General features: G+C 44.2%; 1 protein-coding gene across 4 annotated transcripts in view; it reads left to right on the top strand.

Moving 5' to 3' along the window:
* MPHOSPH9 (M-phase phosphoprotein 9) overlaps nucleotides 1-17,840 on the top strand; it is a 2,191,511-nt gene that overhangs the window by 992,395 nt on the left and 1,181,276 nt on the right. For all 4 annotated transcript variants that reach the window (XM_044068924.1, XM_044068922.1, XM_044068923.1 and 1 more), the window contains one exon: nucleotides 14,899-15,371. In XM_044068924.1, the coding sequence (XP_043924859.1) occupies nucleotides 14,899-15,371 (473 nt within the window). The remainder of the gene's footprint in view (nucleotides 1-14,898; nucleotides 15,372-17,840) is intronic.

The following is a 17,840-nucleotide window of genomic DNA, read 5'->3' as shown; positions in this document are numbered from 1 at the left end:
AGCAGGATGTATTATTTGGTGTCAAAGCAGAAGAGGTTTTAAAGAAAATGGAGGATAACGCAAAGTCTATACAGACGGTCAAGGATTTTTTTACAGGTACAACCCCCTCATTTCAGCAGAAATTGGCCTACAAAAAACTGGTCCTTTCCAGCTTCTGACAGATCACAGAGGGGCAAATACAGGCACCCAAGGGGCAGAGGTCAGTCACAAGGCCCTTACAAACCTCGCCAATGGGGTACTGCTACCCAGAAAGGGGGAGAAGACAGGCCCCAAGCTAGCAGAAGACCAACACAGTGACTCAACCCTCAAACTACCAAGCAAATTTCTCTTGGCAGCTCCCTTGGGAGGAAAATTAGCACTTTTTGCAGAGAACTGGCACATCATCACAAAAGACAAATGGGTTCTAAACATTGTCTCACAAGGATACAGATTCCACTTTCATACCTTGCCAAGGATAAAAGGAATGCCAAACCTGCCATCAAATTAATGGGCAGAGGCACAGAAACAAATTACAGCTCTCATGGCCATGAGAGCCATTCCACAGGTACCTACACAGGAGCAAGGACAAGGATTTTATTCAAGACCCTTTCTAGTCCCAAGAAAGGACAAAGCATGGAGACCCATTCTGGATTTTTAAACTCTGAACACCTATCTGCAAGTACCAAAATTCAAGATGCTAACACTACAGCAGCTTCTTCCCATGCTGGGCAAGAATGCTTGGCTAGTAACGTTGGACCTCAAGGAGGCATACCTGCATGTCCCTATCAGACAAAATTGCAGAAGATACCTCCGCTTCATTGCGGGTTCAGCCCATTATCAATTCTCTACACTGCCCTTTGGCTTATCTACTGCGCCCAGGGTCTTCACAAAATGCCTGGCACCAGTAATTGCATACTGCAGACAAAGAGGAATTCAAATATACCCATACCTGGACGACTGCCTTATTCAAGCAGAAAGCAAGGACATTTTTAAAGCATCTGGCATTTGTCAAACACCTTCTAAGTTGCCTAGGGTACACAGTAAACGAAAAGAAATCAAAACTAGTGCCCTCACAAAACATAATATTCCTGGGTGCCAGCTTGAGTACAACGGCCCAGATGGCTTATCTCACGCCAGAGAAGCAACAACAGCTGACTCAATACTTCAAAATAATGGCAACAAAGACCCAACTCCCTGCAAGAAAAATTCTGCAGGCCTTGGGATTCATGGCATCTTGCATACTACTGATACCATTTGCAAAACTGCATATGAGGAAATTACAATGGTACCTGAAAAGCGTATGGACTCAGCACAGCCACAGCTTGGAAACAATGATACCACTCATTCCCTGCCTACAACAGGAGTGTCTATGGTGGGCACAGGCATGTCACCTCAACAAGGGTCAGCCTTTCACCTTACCCACAGCCAGGCAAACTATGACAACAGATGCATCGGACTATGCCTGGGGAGCACACATGGCAGGACAGTGCATTCAGGGCAAATGGACTACAGATCAAAGGCATCTGCATATCAATCAAAAAGAAATGCTAGCAGTACAGAATGCCCTAAAAGCTTTCAAGGACCTCTTACACCCAGGACAACTAATAATGAAGACGGACACTGCCACAGTAATGTGGTACATAAACAAGCAAGGGGGCACACATTCCTACCCTCTATGCAGGCAAGCAATGACCTTGTGGAACACAGCACTGTCTTACCAAGTTCAACTACAAACACAATTCCTGCCAGGAAAGAAAAACACATAGGCAGATGACCTAAGCAGAAACATCATGGATCCCCATGAGTGGAAACTAGAACCACAAGTATTTGCAATGATAACTCAAAAATGGGGACACCCAGACATCTGTTTGCCAACCCCCAAAACTACCAACTTCAAAAATTTTTCACAAGGACATTCCACCCACAAGCTTGGAAAGTGGACGCCCTCTCATTCAGTTGGAAAACATTAACAGTGTATGCCTTTCCTCCACTGCATCTTCTAGCAAAGGTACTGCTGAAAGCCAGATTAGAGAGGCCGCAAATGATACTCGTTGCAACAGACTGGCCACGCCAGCACTGGTATCCAATTCTAAGGAACATGGCACACGGCCCACCATGGATTTTACCACAAATTCCTCACCTGCTCACCTAGCGAGACAATCAGATTCTACACAGCCAGCTCAAGACTTTAAACCTGGCTGCATGGCAAATTACTTAAACAACCAGCCAACACCTCTATCCAAAGCTGTTATGGATGTCATTCTGGAGGCCAGGAGGCCCAGCACCAGGAAAGCCTATTCAGACAAATGGAAAAGATTTTGCGCCTGGAACCAGGCTAAAGGCCAAAATCCCCTTGATCCAAACATTCCTCAGATTCTACAATATTTAACTGAGATGTTGCACAAAGGACTTTCCTTTTCATCTATTAAGATCCACGCCTCAGCAATTTCAGCTCATTACAACATGGATCCTCCTTTATTTTCACATCCACTCCTACGACAGTACCTCAGAGGGGCTAAGAACATAAGTCCGCCCAGGAGAGCACCAACACCTACTTGGGATCTCAACTTTGTTCTAGAAAAGCTTACACTGCCGCCCTTTGAACCAGCTTTTTCTGCTGATTTAAAATTTCTTTCATGGAAGACTGCCCTGCTACTAGCAATAACTTCAGCTAGAAGAGTCTCAGAGCTACAGGCACTAATGGCAGTGGAGCCTTTCCTTATTTTTCATCAAGACAGAGTCTCTCTACGAACTAACCCTTCCTTTATGCCAAAGGTGGTATCCAGTGTGGCCCTAAACCAAAACATTTCATTTGCCCACCTTTTTCCCAAAACCCCAGAACAAAGGAGAAAGACTCCTGCACTCTTTGGACATTCGCAGGCAATTACGTTACTACTTGAATAAAACTAAGGCTTTCAGAAAATCTGACCAGCTCTTTGTAGCCTATGCTACAGGATCACAAGGAAAAGCTATCTCAAAACAGACCATTTCAAAATGGATAGGACATTGCATACGTTTCTGCTACACACATCATGGGAAACCGGTACCTGCTAACATTAGGTCCCACTCCACCAGGGCTACAGCTACATCAGCAGCCTTTCTCAGGGGAGTGCCAACCAAGGATATTCTGGAAGCTGCTACTTGGAGTTCAGTGCACACCTTCACCAAACACTATCACTTACCTCTATACTCTAAGACTAGAGCTGGTTTTGCCACTGCAGTTTTGCAGGGCCTACTAGCTTCTTCTAACCCTGTCTAACTCCACCACCCATCCTTAGCTTTGGGATTCAACCCAAGTGTGATGACTGCAGCAGGGTAAACACGATGAACATAGTACAGTTTTGTACCTACCATAAATGTAGATGTTAGAGTGTTCACCCTGCTGAAGTCCAGGTTACCCTCCCTCCATCCCCTCTGAACTAGCTGGACTTATCTATACCTTTCTATCCTATACAACCTCTGTGGTGTATTTGCTGTGCCTGTAGGTATTGTTTTACTTTTATATGTACATTTTTATATAGCAATAAATATATTGCCTACCTATTGGGGGCACCTGACATCTGGGGCAAGAAAAACTGAAGAAAATGGCGTTGGATGCCTCCTATATACCCCTGGCGCACTGACATCAGGGAAGAAGCAACAGCAACCAACGCCGGACCAAGACTTTGGAATTCGGGCCGACTGCGGGACCGCCTGATGGCAGGATAAGCCAAGTGTGATGACTGCAGCAGGGTGAACACTCGAACATCTACATTTACGGTAGGTACGAAACTGTACTTTATTTGGATAAGACAAAGGCAGTTCACAAGTCTGAGCAATTTTTTTTTTATGTTAAGTTGTCCTATCTCGCCTTCATTCTTACATGTGGGTTCGGAGCAGATCCTCGGCTCTGACTCAGACGATTACAAAAGCTTGAAGTCTCTAAGTTGGCTTGTGGCAATGTAGGTATCCCATAATGCAGTGGTATCAATCCTCAGATCTCGTTTGCCACCTTACGAGTTCAGAAGTGCTCTTCTTGGCCGTGGCTAAGTGAACTTTTCATCTGTGTTTTTCTTGCATTTATAATTAGTATATAGATGGATTTAATTAAAAAGTACTTAGTATGTAGTTAGAATACTAGTCTTACACGGTAGTGAATATTAAATGTTGTTTAATAGTTTTGCTGTTTTGTCAGCAGTTTGGCTGTCATTTTTCCGCAGGCCTGTGTGTCTTTTGGTATCCCGTAGTGGTAGCTTAGATTTTTTTTTTCTTGTTGAGCCTTTTATCAGCTGTTTATTAGCTTATATAGAGTCTTTGCTATTAAGGTCTTTCTAGTTTGTCTATTTTCTGATTGATAGTGGAATTTCCCTATGCGTGTGTATATTTGTGTTTAAGCGTAGGTAGCTTAGCTAACTGTTTTTCTGGGTGTGGTGTGTTTCTTTATATAACAAAGTCCATTTTTTATTAGAGGGCTTTTCTAGTTGTGTGTTTTTCCCGCGTTTCTCATTGGGCTAGGCCCATTTAAGTTAGAGGACGTAGTCCTCTTATTATACAGCCTCTTTCTCTTCTGCTTTAGCAGGGCTAGGACTGTTGAGTTGAGTTAGATCCTCTCCCCCTGTTACTTCTCCTTTTGTGTGGTGTGTCTTTACCGTCCCTTTAGTTGAGGGCCGTTTTAGTTAGAGCAAGTAGCTAATTCCCCTTTTGTTGTTTTCTGTGACATCTGCTGCGTTAGAGTTGTCTAGTATGTCTAAAGAAAAAGAAAAGGAACGTAAACCTTTGGGTTTTAAGAAGTGCCAAAAAAGTAATCAAAAAATGTCCATTACAGACGGGCATAATGTGTCTACTGTTTACGGACCATTCACTTACAAGAGAGCTGTACCTTTTGTCATGCTTTTAGCTCTAGAGTCCTGCAAGACAGGAGAAACTTAATTTGAAAGGTCTCCTGAAACCATCTTTTGAGGAAACTTTAGGTAGTTCTTCATCCTCTTAATCAGCAAAATCTTCCTCTAGTCAAAAAGACTGTTGAGGCCATCTCCAGTGTCCTCAGAGAGATCCGGATCGCCTGGAAAATATCTAAAACTGTTAAGACTTCCACCCCATCGGCTCCACTGCCTTCGGAGTCGACTGAGGTTATTACCATTGATGAGCCTATATCAGCCCCAAGAACTTTGGAGCCGAAAATGGATCTTTCAATTCAGAGCTGGTCTAGAGACATTCCTCCGGTCTCCCCTACCTTAAGATCTCCTATCTTGCAGAGATCTCACTCACTAACCCTTTCCTCTAGGTCCTTTAGGTGCAAACTATCGGATGAAGATGTGGAGAGGGTGGTGAGCAGACTTTTGAAGGTGCCGGGGGTGACAAATTTGCTCTCGGTTCCTGCCCAGTTGGTTTCGGAGCCGTCCGAACCTTTTACATCCACTACTGTTCCTCCTTTGAGCCATACCGGTCTGTTGGAGTCAGAACATCCAGTACCGCTTGTAGTAGAACCTTCGGCTCTGGCACCCCATGAGGCCTTACCGGATCCGATATCTGTTCTGACACTCTCTGTGCCATCTGTAGTGTCTAGGAGCCGAAGTTCACCAGTTGGCCCCAAGGGAGATTCTCGGACCGGTGTGTCGGCTCGGCTGAGCTCTGTTCCTACATCAGCTTCGGAGCAGATTTCCCTGGAACCGAGGTCTGCCTCTGCTTCTTCAGAACCGGTGGTGTCCTCGGGACCAGGGGAGTTGGCCTTCGAGATGACGAGGAGCGTGCTGTCCAAATCTACAGCTCTACGCAAGGATGCTGATGTTCTTCCCCCCAAAACACCGGCCTCTGTCTTGGTGCCACCCTATCCACAGAACAACAGAGATCCGCAGCCTTAGGAACAGATGACTGCAAACTGGGAGCCATTATTGAATCCCCAAATGATGTGGATACTCTACAAAAGGGCCTTACAGAAACAGATGCTTGGTGCCAGAGCCATGGGCTCAAGCTCAATGCCAAGAAATGTATTGTTATCCCCTTTGGGAAAAAACATGTATCCATGAATTACCATATAGGTGGCAGTACACTAAACACAGAAAGTGTGATAAGAGACTTAGGGACACAGGTGGACAGTGGTCTCACCTTCGATAACCACATCGCCACAACAGTCAGGAAATCCTTCTATGTGGCACACCTCATCACGAAGGGCTTTTCATCCAGAAAAAAGGAGGTCATTGTCCCACTGTACTCATCCCTCATTAGACCCATTATAGAATATAACGCCCCATTTGGTATGTACCTCTCCAAGACATCTGCAACAACTGGAAAGGCCTCAGAAATACCTCGCTAAAAGAGTCACAGGCCTAAAGTAGATGCCCTACGCTGACCGCCTTAAATAACTCCAGCTATACTCTGTCGCATATCGTCTACTCAGAGGCGATCTCTGCTTAACATACAAGGCCATGTCAAACCCAGAGCTGTTGGACATGCTACACTTAAAGAAATCCCAATCCCTCAGAGCTACACGCTCCAGGGATCTAAACCTTGTCATCACAATAAACAAAACATGCTGGAGGGATAGGTTCCTGACCAAGAGACTCCCCAGACTCTGGAATAGATTGCCCATACATGTCAAGCAGAGTGCCTCTTTGGACCTCTTCAAGAGGAACCTTGACGATTGGATGGGAGAAAGGAAATTCACCCCAGGGATCACGTCAGTCGCCCTGCTAGACAGGGGTCCAGGAAAGTAAATAATGTGGGAAGAAATAGCCAGGGAATTGTTATGGCTAGGCTTGTATAGGCCCTAGGGCTGATAGCCTAGTACCAACCTATGAACCCTCTGGGTGGTCCTCATTCTTCCTAGATCTCCCCAGAATACCCTTCTGAGGAGCCTCCTCGGAAAACAACATGCAAGAGGAAGCATGTAGACTCCCCTGATGAGTCTGTTACCTCTGGCACTGACCTCTAGGGATCAGAAGGGTCCCCACGGTCATCTTCTGATGATATCTCCTTTGTAGATATCCTTGAAATCCTAAAACAGAGAAGTGGCTGGACTACCATCACTCCTTCTGATGAGGAGTCGGTGTACCTGAAGACTTTCAGATCTCAACCTTCAGCCTCTTGGGTGTCTCCGCCTTTCAATGAGCTCATGAACATGGTCAGTCGAAAGGCATGGGAATCACCTGCCAGCATGGAGCCAGTCCCTAGGAGGCCAAACAGATTTCTGTTAGCCCCCAAGGAAAAGGATTTCTTGACAAATGTTGTGCCGGTAGATGCTATGGTAGTGGCAGCAGCCACCAAAAGGAGCTTGCAGAGACATCCTCATCTGTCCATCCACCGAACAAAGAGTCTCGAACGATGGACAGATATGGGAAGCGTGTTTTTTCTTCAGTGGTGTTTACACTTAAATCACTGAATTATCTTATCTATTTTACAAGGCTTCAGAGAGATCTCCTGAAGGAACTAGGAGATACTCAACAAGGTACTTCAACTGCAGGGGTACCAGAAAAGGTTACTGCTCAGCTATCCATCTTAAACTCCATAGTGAACTCCTCCATGAAAGTGATATCATACGCAGCAGATGGAGTGAGTTGGGCAGTGGGTTCAGGGGTTTCCCTGAGGAGACATTCCTGGATGCGCTTGTGTAATCTTGCGGAACCCTTTAAGTCCACCTTCACAAATGCCCCCTTTGACGGTTCCTCACTGTTTGTACCAGAAGTTAAGGATACACTCACCAGATGCGAGCAGGAAGGGAAAACTCTCGCTGCCGTTACCTTTTTCCTTCCCTTCCGGACCCTATCCTAAAGGGCAGAAAGGTGGGAAGATGTGGTTCAAGAAATTCCAGAGATTTTTCCCAGATGCACGAGGTGATTCCTTCCCCAGGGGAAGAGGGGGAGGAAATAATGGCAGACGCCGTCCTAGAGGCAGAGGGGGTCCGCAGAACCAGGTCGACCATGGTTCCTTTCGTGGACGTCACTATCAGCACTCCTAAAAGGAGGCCCGACTATGCTACTCTGGAGCCAGTTGGGGGACGTTTATCTTTGTACCCAGAAGCCTGGCACAACATCACAAAAGACAAGTGGGTATAAAACATAATATCCAGAGGATACTCCATTCCCTTTTCCTACCCCCTCCTTAAACCAGGAAAATTCCGGATATTCCACCCAATCACAGGGATCCAGCAACTGTAAACTGTAAAAATCCAAACGTTGCTAAACAAAAGAGTAATGTAAACTGTCCCCGCAGACCAGATAGGATTCTGAACTTACACAGGATTCTTTTTAGTACCAAAAAGAGCAGGGGACTGGAGGCCCATATTGGATCTCAGCAAACTAAACAAATCAGTAAAGAAGTCCAAGTTCTGAATGGTGACATTGCAGTCTGTATTCCCCTTTTTAGGGAAAGACAATTGGATGTGCTCGATAGACCTCCAAGATGCATACTACCACATAAAAATGGACAGAGCATCGAGGAGTCACTTACGCTTCCGGCTGGGAGCCAGTCACTATCAGTTTCGTGCTCTGCCCTTTGGTCTCACTACAATCTCCAGAGTGTTCAAATGCATGTCAGTAGTAATGGCTCAATTGAGACGTCTTGGATTCAGAGTGTTTCCGTACCTGGACGACTGGCCTCCTGACTGCCACCACCAAGCATCTGCTTCAACAGGCCAGAGACATGACCCTACAAATTTGTGCTCAGCTAGGCATTACAATAAACTTGCAAAAGTCTGCCTTGTTGCCCTGTCAGCATGTTACCTTTATAGGTGCAGAAATAGACACAGTTTCAATGATGGTGCGCCTTCCCGACGACAGATTTACGAATCTCCAACAACAGATATTGCTTCTTCCCAAACACAAGGTCAAGGCAAAGATAGTGCTCAAACTACTGGGAACAGTGGCCTCAACCATAACCCTCGTTCCCTTTGCCAGGATGCATATGAGAATTCTATAGTGGTTACTCTACTCCCAGTAGTCACTTCAGGAACTTCCTCTGTCTCACCCAGTCATAATAACAAAAACTTGCAAGAAGGATCTTCGTTGGTGGATTCAATCCAATGAGTTAACCATCGGGAGACCATTCGTTCCACATCAACCTGTTACTGTGACTGCGGATGCTTCCCAAATTGGGGGGGGGGGGGGGGCAGGGCATTACCTGGGAAAGACAGTCCAAAGCATATGGCAGGAACATGAGGCCCATTTGCACATCAGTGTTCTAGAGATGAGAGCAGTACTTCTGATGTTGCAAGCACTCCACAACTCTCTTCCTGTAGGGATGATTGCTATCCAGTCAGACAATATGTCAGTGGTATGGTATATAAACAAACGGGAGAACCAGAACATATCCACTCTGCCGAGAGGCTCTGAGGGTTTGGCAGTGGGCAATATCTTCCCAACGCTTTCTAGTCGCAACACACATCTCGGGGAAAGTCCAGTGTGATAGCCGAAAAGCTCAGCAGAGCAATTTTGATGCCTTACAGCTGGTCTCTGAATTAGAACATAGCAGAAGAGATCTTCCGCAAATGGGACCAGCCTTGCTGCAATCTTTTTGCCACCTCTATGAACACCAAATGCAGCAGCAGCTACTTTGCCCTAATCCCTCTCCGGGGGAAGACACCCAGAGACGCACTTGTTCACAGTTGGCCCTCGGGACTTCTTTTATGTTTTTCCCCCATTTCCCCTCGTATCGAAAGTCATTCAGAAAGCAAAATCCTTGGGAAGCAAGATGACTCTCATTGCTCCATATTGGCCTCGTCAGATTTGGTTCCCCTTTCCTGGGGCCTCATCTACTGGAGGATCCATGGATTCTGGACCCAGTTCCAGACCTGCTGACATACATGTCAGGAACGCTTCATCCCTCTCTCCACACCCTCAGCTTGGCTGCTCTATTTCCAGCCTTAGTCAGGCTTCAGGATTTCACTCCAGCAGTAAAACATATCTTGATATTCTCTAATAAGGTTTCTACCAGAATACTATATGCCAATAAAGATTTTATTTTGGGGCACAGACCAGAAACATAGACCCCTTCACTGCCCCAATTTTTTCAGTTTTGGATTTCCTTTCGGAACTCTTCCAACAAGGGTCAGCCGCTGCCACAATTAAAGTCCAGCTAGCAGCTGTCTCCAATTTCCACTTAAGACAGCATATGCCTAACTTGATGACACATAGACTGTGTAAAGCTTTTTTGAAAGGCACTTCCTTATTGAGACCTCCATTTAAGGAACCTGTCCTTCCTTGGGACTTAAACTTTGTCCTTCCTCTCTTGGAAAACGATTTTTCTGGTAGCCATAACCTCAGCTAGAATAGTTTCGGAGCTACAAGCGCTTTCAGTCAAACTGCCTTATTTGATCTTCCATAAAGACAGGATTTTGCTTCGAACTAACCCATCCTTTGTCCCCAAGATTTGATCTCAATCTAATATTAAGCAATCTATTGAACTTCACCAACTTGATGTGCACAGGCAACTGAGTGTTCTACCTCCACAGAACTAAAGAATTCAGGTAGTCAGATCAGTTATTCATATCCTTTTCTGAGGCAAGAAAAGGGTATGCCACTCTCTAAAATCACACTAATTGGCTTTCTAATTGCATAACTTTTATATACTCTTCCAATAAGAAGGAACTTCCCTTCAAAGTTAGAGATCACTCAACCAGGTCAGTAGCAACATCCACTGCCTTTCAAGACAGAATTTCAGTGGACAGTATTTGTGCAACAAGGCCAGATATGTTTATTACTCATTACAAAGTTGATTTGGCCTCCAGGGACAGAGCTTCATTTGGTTCCACAGTGCTCAAGAGTGTATTCCTGTGAGCTATCCTAGAAAAAAGGTGCTAGGGACGCTGTCCCACATGTAAGAATGAAGGCGAGATAGGACAACATAACAAAAAGAAGTTATGTACTCACCATAACGTTCCATGTTTGTTGTCCAGCTCGCCCTTCATTCTTACGAACCCACCCATCTACCCCCGTCCATATAGTCCTAGAGGACCTGGTAGGCAATTTTGCTCTTTCCTTATGTTGGAGACTTTCACTATTGTTTCTCCTTGACCTGAGGGTACAGTATAGCTATTTTCTATTATAGTTAGCAGCAAACAAGATCTGAGTATTGATACCACTGCATTATGGGATAACCTACCTTGCCACGAGCCAGCTCAGAGACTTTGAACTTTTGTAATCGGCTGAGTCGGAGCCAAGGATCGGCTCTGAACCCACATTTCAGAATGAAGGGCAAGATGGACAACAAACATAGAATGTTCTGGTGAGTACATAACTTCTTTATCTGATGTCAGTTTTAAATGGACAACAAACATAGAAGGTTCTGGTGAGTATATAACTTCTTTATCTGATGTCAGTTTTAAATGGACAACAAACATAGAATGTTATGGCGAGTACAGAACTTCTTTATCTGATGTCAGTTTTAAATGGACAACAAATATAGAAGGTTCTGGTGAGTATATAACTTCTTTATCTGATGTCAGTTTTAAATGGACAACAAACATAGAATGTTCTGGTGAGTACAGAACTTCTTTTTTATTTTCATTCCAGGACTTTGGATTTGGCTGTTACCAAGCAAACCATCTCCTGGATTTCTAAGGCCATTTCCTTTTGTTGTTCTTTTCTTGGCAGATGTCTTTCTTTGTCTGTAAATGCACAATCTACTAGGGTGGTTGCCTCCTTTTGTGCCCTTTTTTAAGTGTTTGACACCGGTTCCATCCTTGAAGCTGCTGCTTGGTTCTCTGTTTATAGTTTAAACATTATAAAGTGGGTGTTTCCAGGACCAGGGCAGGGTTTGTCAGGGCTTTTCTGTGCCTTCTTTCTGCCAGCTTTCTGCTGAGCTCTTGTACTCTCCCTTATGTAAAGAACACTGTACCAGATATGGCAGAATCTAGTACCGAGGTGTAAAATCGTACCATAACAGTAGATGGGCAGGATATAGTACAGAGGTGTAAAATCGTACCATAACAGTAGATGGGTAGGATATAGTACAGAGGTGTAAAATCGCACCATAACAGTAGATGGGCAGGATATAGTACAGAGGTGTAAAAATCACACCATAACAGTAGATGGGCAGGATATAGTACAGAGGTGTAAAATCGTACCATAACAGTAGATGGGCAGGATATAGTACAGAGGTGTAAAATCACACCATAACAGTAGATGGGCAGGATATAGTACAGAGGTGTAAAATCGTACCATAACAGTAGATGGGCAGGATATAGTACAGAGGTGTAAAATCGTACCATAACAGTAGATGCCCTTCTCTTCACTGTTGCAGTATTTGGTCCCTCCCTCCTTCTCCCCTTCTTTCCTAGCTGTTGTCCCTGTGCTTTTTTTGCCTTCCTGCTCGAGGAGTCCTAAGTTCCGTTTTCTGGATGTTCATGTTCTCTTTTGTTCCTGAGGGTATTCTTTTCCTACTGGGGTAAACCAGTTCTGAGTGCTTGTGTCTGTACTTCACCTTTATACCCTACACCTTTCATGGGATATATGATGCCTATAAGATCTAAAGGCTTTGGTATACTGGACAGGCATTGGGTTATCCTTGGCAGGAGGTCCCTTATGTAAAGAATATTAGGGCATCTACTGTTATTGTAAGATTTTACACAAGTGTACTTTCTGATGCACAGACAGATCTTGCATAGTCTTTTGAAAATTACCTAAATAGCAGGAGGATCTTTCATGAAACAAAGTCTTGCTGGAGGAATTCATAGGTTCATAGGTAGGTACTAGGCTATTAGCCCTAGGGCCTATATAAGCCTAGCCAAAAAGGTACCCTGGCTTTCGCCACCCAAGAAAATTATTTTCCTGTGCCCCTGTCGAAGTTGCTCTTGAATGTCCATATAGCAGGAAAATGAATGATGTAACCAGCAACTAAAAGTGCTTTTAAAATGGTAACTTGGGTGGATTTGCATTTGGAGTAAGGTTTTGTGATTGTCGTGTGTGTGTGTGTGTGTGTGTGTGTGAGTGTCTATATATGTATGTATGCGTTTGTGTATCTAATATATGTGTGTGTGTGTGTGTGTGTGTGTGTCTGTATGTATGTATGTATGTATATATATATATATATATATATATATTTATACATACAGGTTTACTTTTATAACAGTGAAACAGTGGTGCGATTGCTCATATGAGCGAATCATAACCACAAAAATCTAAACAGTGACAATTTTACATGTTCGAAAATCAGCAAATCGAAAAGCAGATTTGCTGATTTTCGAACATAAATAGCGAAAAAAAAATGGAATGAAGTGTAAAGCAGGGGGGCAAGCCCCCCTGCATCCCCTACTTTAATATTCTAACTCAGAGATTGCACTACAGTGGGAAAGGGACCATTTTCCGATCCCCACTATAGTGCAATCCACCCCAAAATGCCTAATGTGCAATGAGCGAATGTCAATGTGCATTCGCTCATTGCACATTTGTTCCTTTTTCCGATCGGCATTTGCAAACTGCCTTTCAGACAATTGCTGTTTGCCCTTGTGCAATGCGCACACATGAAGGTAAACCTACACACACACACACACACACACATATATATATATATATATATATATATAGATATATATATAGATATATATATATATATATATATATATATATATATATATATATATATATAGGGGTCTCTTTTAAAATCTCGAAATCGGGTTTGCCAACGGAATCCGGGGACGAGAATACCGAAAACGCAGATGACCGAAAAGGACGGACTCGGTAAGTGTGCGATCGAGTGAGGGATTTAGTGTTAGGGAGCGGACAGGTAAGTGTGCGATAGTAAGGGACTGTGGGTTAGGGGTGGGTTAAGTGAGTTAGGGTTAGGGTGCAGGTAGGGTGTGTGTGCGATGGTGAGGGACTGTGGGTTAGGGGTGGGTTAAGTGAGTTAGGGTGCAGGTAGGGTGTGTGTGCGATGGTGAGGGACTGTGGGTTAGGGACTCGGTAAGTGTGCGATCGAGTGAGGGATTTAGTGTTAGGGAGCGGACAGGTAAGTGTGCGATAGTGAGGGACTGTGGGTTAGGGGTGGGTTAAGTGAGTTAGGGTTAGGGTGCAGGTAGGGTGTGTGTGCGATGGTGAGGGACTGTGGGTTAGGGGTGGGTTAAGTGAGTTAGGGTTAGGGTGCAGGTAGGGTAAGTGTGCGGTAGTGTCGGACCTTAGGGTTAGGGTTTGGGTTAGGGATAGTGCATATGTTATGTAGTGTACTGTGTTGTTTACGTGTAGTGTGTTGGTGTAATGGTTTTCGGTGTTTTGCGTTGTCGGCGTTTTATGTTTTCGGTCTTTTCGTTTCGGTCATTAGTGTTTCGGGCAAACGCGGTTTCGAGGTTTTAAAGGTGATCCATATATAGATATATATATATATATATATATATATATAGATATATATATATATATATATATATATATAGCTATATATATATATATATATGGGATCTGGAAACATGCTCGACTAGCATATGTCCGAATCTCAAAACATCGAACACACATACAAGAAAGCGCTTCCGTGTATGTATACCTGTTTCATAGATCTGACTACAGTGCTGGTAAGGGAAAATTCCCTTTTCCCCACTGTAGTGTGATCTTGGAATGAGAAAAATAAAGTTAGGGGGGTGTGGGGGGCGAAAGGGGGCATAGCCCCCCTGCAGAAACTTAGATTTTTTTTTTTGAACTACACATACATGGAAGCTCTTTTCGATGTTAAGTTCTTTCGTGTATGTGTGCTCAATGTTATGTGATTCGGACATGTGTTAGTCGAGCATGTGTCCTAGACCCATATATGTATATATATGTGTGTGTGTGTGTGTGTGTGTGTGTGTGTGTGTGTGTGTGTATATTTATATATATATATATATATATATATATATATATATATATATATATGTATATGTATATATAGACGCATATATATATATATTTATCATATTGTTTTTCAGTGTTTTGTGTCGCATAGCCAGACTGTAGTACTTCATTGATTTGTTTCTTTCCTTTCTAGGTGTGGACATTGGATCCAACACTTCACATGAGGCCAGAGCAGCAGAACTGTGAGTTTCGTCAGTATTACCTTTCCTCTGCTTCAGGTAGCAGGGATACTGCCAGTCCAGATTCCATCCTGGGATCCTCGCACAGACGTTCTGAGTCTGACTCATTGTCACATACTAATAGCCTGTCTGAATCACAGTCAAGCATGATGCTTGGGGACTCCAGTGATAAGAATGGTTTTCATTCAGAGATGTGCAAAAACCTTCCTGGATCCCAGTATTCGCAGACTTCTCGTAGCCTGTTTTCTGGAGAGCACAATACCACTCAAAATTCTGCCGTTTCCCAGAGTGAAGATGCTGATGCAAGTAGTTCAACGCTAACTCCTCCTTCTCCTGTCAGGCAGCCGGAGCTTCCAACTCGGGTCCTGGGCTTACCAGACCATGGATTGCATGTTTCTTCCTTTGAAGATCCTCTGAGAATGTCCATGTAAGACTTAACCCTCGTATAAAATGTGTATTCAGGTGTTCCATACATACTTTAAATTGAAAATATTCTATCTGTAATGGGGTGTGGAGACTTTTCTTTGCTGCATGCTAGTCGTACATGTACTATGTGAATACATGCTAGTCATACATGTACTATGTGAATACATGCTAGTCATACATGTACTATGTGAATACATGCTAGTCATACATGTACTATGTGAATACATGCTAGTCATACATGTACTATGTGAATACATGCTAGTCATACATGTGCTATGTGAATACATGGTAGTCATACATGTACTATGTGAATACATGCTAGTCATGCATGTACTATGTGAATACATGCTAGTCATGCATGTGCTATGTGAATACATGCTAGTCATGCATGTGCTATGTGAATACATGCTAGTCATACATGTGCTATGTGAATACATGCTAGTCATACATGTGCTATGTGAATACATGCTAGTCATACATGTGCTATGTGAATAAGCCATTTGACAGTATATCTGTTTAAAGTGTCTGTACATTTGAACTTTTTTTAGTTTTTGCTGTTATTCCATTTGGGATAGTTTGTGACATTTAGTGTTTTTCTTTCTTTCTCTGTATTGCTTTTTCCAGAGGTTGACCTAGTATTATGGTTGTTACGTATGATTCATAGACAAAGCATTTAGTTCTGCTCCCTGCTGGTTTCAAGGATTCATGATGAATTGATAGACTTAACTGTCTGGGATTGTGATTGGAAAAAAAAGGTGAAATTGACCCCCTCCTCATTTTAACTTGAAGCTGAGGTTGCAGTTGTGCTGAGCGGGGCTGACTCTCAGTGACTGAAGTATTGGTCGTATGAGATTAGTTTCCCAATTTTACTCTGTGTGTTTTGTGACTTGGTATGTGGCCTGCCCATGGTTGCTTTGAAGCCATTCCTATTTTCTGGGGTGAGGGAGGGGTCCCTAAATAGTTAGGCCACATTTTTTCTTTGTGCTTACACAGCCATCTCTGGTCACTGTGTGGTACTGGAATAAGGCACATATCCTGTAAGGATTTAATTACCCCCCCCCCCCAAGTTACCAGATTTGCATTGCTGTGTGTGTTCAGAATCTGTATCTGTCGGCACTGTGCTGCTCAGCAGGTGGTCTCATGGGTCTAGACCTACGTCTGATCCTAAAGTCAGGGAGATAGCACTATTTGTTTCATTTTATTACTTAAATGGCTAAGATGCGGTTTCTGTTTCTGTTTGTGCTTTTTTTAATTTGTTCTGGGGGAACATTTTATTTTTCATTGATGGCTTGCTTTATGAGAGAAGTAACTTGCTTGTGCTTTGGATGTGTCATTAATCCAGGGAAGAAACTGGTTAAACAAATTAACAGTGTAGCTCTTTTTGTCTTGTTCTGAATCGCACTACCCTTTGTGCCTTGGCTCTCCATTCTGCTGAACTGCACTGAGCTGCGCACTCACAGATGGGCACAATGCGCTGCATAATTACAGGTCATTACAGTTGACCCAGAATGCAGAGCTAGCGTTGCTGAGTAATGTACATGTTACGTCAGTCTCCTTATCCTGTGTTGGACTTAGCTGCTGTTAGATACACCGCGAGCCACCTCGTGCAGCTAGCTGCTGAGCAGGTGTGTCACGAGCCACCTCGTGCAGTTAGCTGCTGAGCAGGTATCACGAGCCACCTCGTGCAGTTAGCTGCTGAGCAGGTATCACGAGCCACCTCGTGCAGTTAGCTGCTGTTACACTGTGAGCCACCTTGTGCAGTTAGCTGCTGAGCAGGTATCACGAGCCACCTCGTACCTTATGCAGTTAGCTGCTGAGCAGGTATCACGAGCCACCTCATGCAGTTAGCTGCTGAACAGGTATCATGAGCCACCTCGTTCAGTTAGCTGCTGAGCAGGTATCACGAGCCACCTCGTGCAGTTAGCTGCTGTTAGTTACACTGCGAACCACCTCGTGCAGTTAGCTGCTGAGCAGGTATCACGAGCCACCTCGTTCAGTTAGCTGCTGAGCAGGTATCACGAGCCACCTCGTGCAGTTAGCTGCTGTTACACTGTGAGCCACCTTGTGCAGTTAGCTGCTGAGCAGGTATCACGAGCCACCTCGTGCAGTTAGCTGCTGTTAGTTACACTGTGAGCCACCTTGTGCAGTTAGCTGCTGAGCAGGTATCACAAGCCATCTCATGCAGTTAGCTGCTGAGCAGGTATCACGAGCCACCTCGTGCAGTTAGCTGGTGAGCAGGTATCATGAGCCACCTCATTCAGTTAGCTGCTGAGCAGGTATCACGAGCCACCTCGTGCAGTTAGCTGCTGTTAGTTACACTGCGAACCACCTTGTGCAGTTAGCTGCTGAGCAGGTATCACGAGCCACCTCATGCAGTTAGCTGCTGAGCAGGTATCACTGTAAGTTCTAGTATTGACTGTTGTCTTGTAACCTCTTCTAAACTGCATGCACAGGTAGATTAAGTGACCAA

Source organism: Protopterus annectens, chromosome 4.part0 (genome assembly GCF_019279795.1).
Source record: "Protopterus annectens isolate FY-2018-M chromosome 4.part0, PAN1.0, whole genome shotgun sequence".
Classification (NCBI taxonomy): domain Eukaryota; kingdom Metazoa; phylum Chordata; order Ceratodontiformes; family Protopteridae; genus Protopterus; species Protopterus annectens.
Note: the sequence above shows the minus strand (reverse complement) of the source record. Positions and strands in the feature narration are given on the sequence as shown.